The 6,000-nt window shown below is 44.5% G+C and overlaps 1 protein-coding gene across 3 annotated transcripts in view; it reads left to right on the forward strand.

The window, feature by feature from the left end:
- MBTPS2 (membrane bound transcription factor peptidase, site 2) overlaps positions 1-4,865 on the forward strand; it is a 354,709-nt gene extending 349,844 nt beyond the window's left edge. For all 3 annotated transcript variants that reach the window (XM_063955767.1, XM_063955765.1, XM_063955766.1), the window contains exon 11: positions 3,503-4,865. In XM_063955767.1, coding sequence (XP_063811837.1) covers positions 3,503-3,725 — 223 coding nt within the window. In that variant the 3' untranslated portion in view covers positions 3,726-4,865. The remainder of the gene's footprint in view (positions 1-3,502) is intronic.
- The last annotated feature ends 1,135 nt before the right edge of the window (positions 4,866-6,000 follow it).

Raw genomic sequence — 6,000 nt, forward strand, 5'->3', positions numbered from 1 at the left:
TTTGAATCCATAGGGGACACTGGACGCCCACCCAGAGCAGTTTTACCTGGTTTGTATTAAGCTCAGGGGATCTTATGGTAACACGTTTTCACCGAATGGTTCAAATTATAAGGTTCTATCGGTTATGGTGTCAACTGTTTAGTTGTCAGTAACGTTATGTGTCAACTTTGTTGTTGTCCGTTATGTTATATGTAATTCTCCATTGTCAACCTCTCTATAGTTCCTGTTCGGCTCAGTAAAAAACACTGAGGCACTCGGGGATATGGAGGGGTGGAGAGTTCTAAATTTAAATATTCAGTGCCCTGTTTCCTGCGGAAGCCGTCCATATCCCAAGAGTACTCCAGTGCCCCCTATGGATTCAAAGAAAAGGATTTACCTGGTAAGTACCAAAATCCTATTTTCTCTGTCAGGGGCAGTCATAAGGCCTGCTATGGCCTCAGCCTGGATGGCAAAAGTGGTTGTTGAAAGGGCTGAAGAATTGGAAAATGGGCTCTCAGCACCTACTAGGAAGCAGGAGTCCCATATAGCCCATATGAAACAGGGTCCCTGTTATCACAGGCATCTGGATCGGCTGTCTTTGACGGCGTGGCTGTTGAAACTTCTATCCTGAAGTCAAGAGGTTTTTCACAACAGGTAATTCAAACAATGCTTAGAGCAAGGAAACCCTCCTCTGCTCGCATTTATCACCGATGCATCGGTGCAGTGAAAGAAATATGGATCCAAGATCTTTCAGAGTATCCAGAATCTTAGATTTCCTTCAGGCAGGAATGGATAAGGGTTTGAAGGTGGCTTCCTTGAGAGTTCAAGTTTCAGCAATGACTGTATGGTTTCAAAAGAAAATTGCTACTTTACAAGATGTGCGTACTTTTTTCCAGGGAATGCTGCGCATTCAACCACCTTTTGTTCCTCCTGCAGTACCTTGGGATTTAAGTCTGGTCCTCAAAGCCCTTCAAGGGGCGCCGTTTGAGCCACTTAAGAAAGTGGATCTTAAATGGTTAACAGCTAAAGTACTCCTTCTACTGACTATGGCATCAACCAGAAGAGTATCAGATTTAGGAGCGCTGTCGTGTAAGTCTCCTTTTCTGATTTTTTTTATTTAAATAAAGCAGTTCTCAGAACTAAGTCTGGTTATCTTCCAAAGGTGGTTTCAAAGTTTCACCTAAACGAAGAAATTGTAGTTCCCGGCTTTTCAGGTATCGGGACTGTCTGCGGGAGAAGCATCGCTGGACGTAGTCCGTGCATTAAGAATCTACGTAGATCATACCAGTGCCATCAGAAAGACAGAGTCTCTCTTCATTCTCTACGGATTTCACAAGAGGGGGTGGCCTGCTACTAAACAGACGCTAGCAAGATGGCTTCGAATGACGATTTCAGAAGCATACTCTCAAGCTGATCTCCCTGTTCCGGTTAATGTCTCTGCTCACTCTACACGTAAGGTAGGTCCTTCATGGGCAGCACAACATGGTGCTTCAGCAGAACAAATATGTAAGGCAGCCACATGGTCTTCCATTAACACATTCATTAGACATTATGCCTTGGATACCTTTGCCTTTCCGGGCAAAAGGTTCTCCTGTCTAATCAGGAGCTTCCCCACCACTAAAAATTTGCTTTGGGAAGTCCCAATGTTAACCTGTGGATAACCTGTGGACCCTGCCGGAGAAATATACGTTATGGTAAGAACTTACCGTTGATAATGGTATTTCTCCTATGTCCACAGGTTTCCATGGGGATCCCACCATGACACACCTGATTTGAGAATCTTTATACTCACTAACCTCTTCCCTTGCTTGGAAAGGTGTGCATGTGTGTTCTTCTCGCCTAAATAGGGTTCTACATAATGCTCCTGCCTTAATGCTTTGGAAAAAACTGATTTGACTGAGTCAGTGGGCGGGATTATATGGACGAGTCCGGTGCATCCTGGGAGGCCAGAAGCTTGTGATCGTTGGGTGCAAATCCGCTGTCGCTCCAGCATATCCCAATGTTATCCTGTGGAAACCTGTGGACATAGGAGAAATACCGTTATCAACTGTAAGTTCTTACCATAACGTATATTTCCATACTGTGCAGTCTGTGCATAGCCCAGGACTTACTCCTACAGTGCAATACAAACAGGCTGATTGGGACCAGAGCTGATGTCACACACCCTCCCTGAAAATGCTTGGGAATGCCTGCGTTTTTCCTGACACTCCGAAGAAAACGGCCATTTAACCACCCACAAACAATCCTCTTCCTGTCAATCACCTTGCGAACGCCTTGTGATCTAAATATTTGCACCATCCTGTCGCTGTTTGGCGTTGTGTCTGCGCATTGCGGGCATACGCATGCGCAGTCATTCGATAATTGGCCGCTGTGCAATTTCGCACAACAGCGATCAGGTCTGAATCGTGCCCACAGATTCAACCTTCCATAGCCACTGATCACTCTAAAAGCACACAAGAGATGAAGTGCCCCAAGCTATGGTTATAACTTTTATTAATATTGGCCCTCATTCCGAGTTGATCGCTCGCTAGCTGCTTTTAGCAGCAGTGCAAATGCTAAGCCGCCGCCCTCTGGGAGTGTATCTTAGCTTAGGAGAAGTGCGAACGAAAGGATCGCAGCGTTGCTACAAAAAAAGATTGTGCAGTTTCAGAGAAGCTCGAGACTTACTCCTAGCTAGTGATCACTTCAGAATGTTTAGTTCCTGTTTTGACGTCACAAACACGCCCTGCGTTCGGCCAGCCACGCCTACGTTTCCCCAGCCACTCCTGCATTTTTTCCCGACACGCCTGCGTTTTTACACACACTCCCCGAAAACGGTCAGTTACCACCCAGAAACACCCACTTTCTGTCAATCACTCTGCGGCCAGCAGTGCGACTGAAAAGCGTCGCTAGAGCTTGTGTGAAACTGCATCTTTCAGTTTGTGAAAGTACGACGCGCATGCGCAGTGCGCCCCACACGCATGCGCAGCATTGCCGTTTTTTTGGCTGATCGCTGCGCTGCGAACGAAAGCAGCTAGCGAACAACTCTGAATGACCCCCATTGTCTGTAAATATGCTCTTTTTATAAATCATGTTTATTTTGCTTTAGGCAGTCCTTTAAATATTTGAACAAAATGTTTGCGCATAAGATGACTGCAGTATAATGGCTACACATGATATACAATGTGTTTAGTAGAGATGAGCGGGTCCGGATTTACTCGGTTCTTTACGCCAGAATTATCGCCATTTCTTATTTTCTGGATTTTTCTCATTGGCTATCCAAAACACGTGACGGAGATTCCGGTAAATCCGAGTAAAATCGAACCCGCTCATCTCTAGTTTTTAGGTGCATTACGAAATATAATTATTTGCAGTGGCTGGATTTCTGTAACATAAAACAATGATATTGGTCTTTCTTGGTAAAATTATAGAAACTTTAAGCGGTATTAGATGTTTGTTTGTTTGTTTGTTTGTTTGTTTGTTTTTTAACCTGTTTAGATAGATTTTTTTACATTTTGGTTGTTTTATGCTAAATTGCACTCAGATATGTGATTTCTCTCTCCGGAGCCCTAGCAGTGATCAATGCTGTCCCTTGCTTTGCTCTGGATGGCCAGTGGATACTAAGCTCTTTCCTTGAAGCCACATTGAGTTCTCTTATAGTAGAGAAGGAGAACAGAGAGCTTTTGGGGTTTTTCATCCTCCTAGCAGGCACCACTCTGTTAACCTCTAATGTGGCATTGGGACTTTGGATGGTGACAGCCCGGTAGCCGCGCCTCAATTTCTGTTTCTGGCCTTTTAGAAACTGTCAGCGATGGATAATCATACTCCGTTTAAAGAGATCTTATTACATAAATTATGCACTATTCCTGATGCGTTTTTTTAATTAAAATAAATATGATTCCTCAGTGGTTACAGTTGGATAAATGAGAAATATTTTTTCTCTGCTGGACGATGAGCATTTAAGGATAACAGTGAGTGATAGAAGAATACTGTACATAATTACACAGGACCTGCTGGTTTTAAAATGGAAACAAACAAAAGGAACACAGTACTGTAATTTTCATTTAACATAAAATGAAAATGAATGCCTGTGGAGGACATTGAACACTGAAAAGTGTGGTCTACTTACTCTTCCATTGATCATCATCCATTGATCATCAACAAGTTTTAATTGCTGAAAAACAGTTACTTGTTCTGCTGATGGAGAGTTTAATGAAAATGTTGTAATTTCCTGTGTATCTTGCTAACAAATGCATTTTAAGCACCAATATATTTATTTGAAAAGGTAAAAAGAAGGGAGATAAAAGCTCACATAAATTTCATTGGTCAGTGCACACAGCTTCATTTCCCAAACCATAGTATGGATGAAAAAACAGAGCATGTTCTGCTCCCCCTTATTCCTTTCTATCATACATCTTACTAAGGGCGTGAGTCAAAGATTTTGGTTCAGGCATCGCAGGGGCTGCGCTAAAACATGCAAAGAAGATGGAGCATCGGATCTTCTGCATGAACATTGGACATCTGAGTAAACCTCGGGGTTCTCAAGATGTCTGACAGAATCACGTTGCTGGGACCAGTAAAGCTGGGTCCGAAGTGCAGCCATTGTCTTTGGCGTGGCTAGAAAGCGGGGAAGGCATGCACCAGTTTTCTGGAATGGTCCATTTCCATGCTCCCAAACAGCTGCCACCTGTCACTCACCTGATGTCTGCAGCCGCACTGCGACCAGCACCGCGGCTTCTGAGCATGCGCAGATCATAAAAAAAGATTCACCATAATTCTCTGAATCAGGCCCTAGGGGCAGTAGTGTTTGTTGTACTGGCATTTCCCCATAGAGATCAAAGATGTGTATGTGAGCTTTCTTCTCTCTATTCACATGTGAATAAAGCTCACAAGACCTGTCTTTCTAAGCTGAGTGTGTTTATATGCAAATCTAGAATCTGTGGTGTAACTACCTCTGATCACCAATAGACTCCTATGTAACAGAGCTGATTGTGATCAAATAATCAGAACATATGATAGAGTACTACCTTGACTTTACCAAGCAATAAGTGCTATAAACATCTCTCCGACAGAGGCTAGGCTTGTCTTCTTCAAGAACAATAGTTACAGTGCTGCTACTTTATGCCACCCCCTTCATAACGGTTCCGGTATGAATGGTCGACCATGTTATGGTCGACAGTCATTAGGTCGACCACTATTGGTCGACATTGACATGGTCGACATGGACACATGGTCGACACATGGAAATGGTCGACATATCAAAAGGTCGACATGAGTTTTTTTACTCTTTTTTTGTGTCGTTTTTTGCGTAAAGTGACTGGGAACCCCAATTAGTGCACCACGTCCCCTCGCATGGCTCGCTTCGCTCGCCATGCTTCGGGCATGGTGCCTTCGCTCCGCTACCGCTTCGCTCGGCACACTTTACCGTTCCAATCGTAGTCCATGTGGATCGTAAAGTATGGAAAAGTTCCCCAAAAGAATTTTTTTTTTAAAAAAAACAACTCATGTCGACCTTTGCATGTGTCGACCTTTCACGTGTCGACCATTTTCATGTGTCGACCATGTCAATGTCGACCAATAGAGGTCGACCTAATGACTGTCGACCATAACATGGTCGACCATGTGAACGGATACCCTTCATAACAACATGAAACTTGCTGTTTTAAAAGGGTGCAGTATGTAATGTCGGCGGCAGGGCTCCCGACGGCCAGAACCCCGACCGCCGGTATACCGACAGCTGGGCGAGCGCAAATGAGCCCCTTGCGGGCTCGCTGCGCTAACCACGCTGCAGGCATGGTGGCGCGCTCTGCGCGCCATGCTTTCTCTTACGTCCTAGAGGATGCTGGGGTCCACATTAGTACCATGGGGTATAGACGGGTCCACCAGGAGCCATTGGCACTTTAAGGGTTTGAGAGTGTGGGCTGGCTCCTCCCTCTATGCCCCTCCTATCAGACTCAGTTTAGAAAATGTGCCCGGAGGAGCCGGTCACAGCTAAGGGAGCTCTCCAGAGTTTTCCTAGTAAACAGTTTGTTAGAGTTTTTT

The sequence above is a fragment of the Pseudophryne corroboree genome, chromosome 2 (genome assembly GCF_028390025.1).
Source record: "Pseudophryne corroboree isolate aPseCor3 chromosome 2, aPseCor3.hap2, whole genome shotgun sequence".
In the NCBI taxonomy this organism is placed as follows: domain Eukaryota; kingdom Metazoa; phylum Chordata; class Amphibia; order Anura; family Myobatrachidae; genus Pseudophryne; species Pseudophryne corroboree.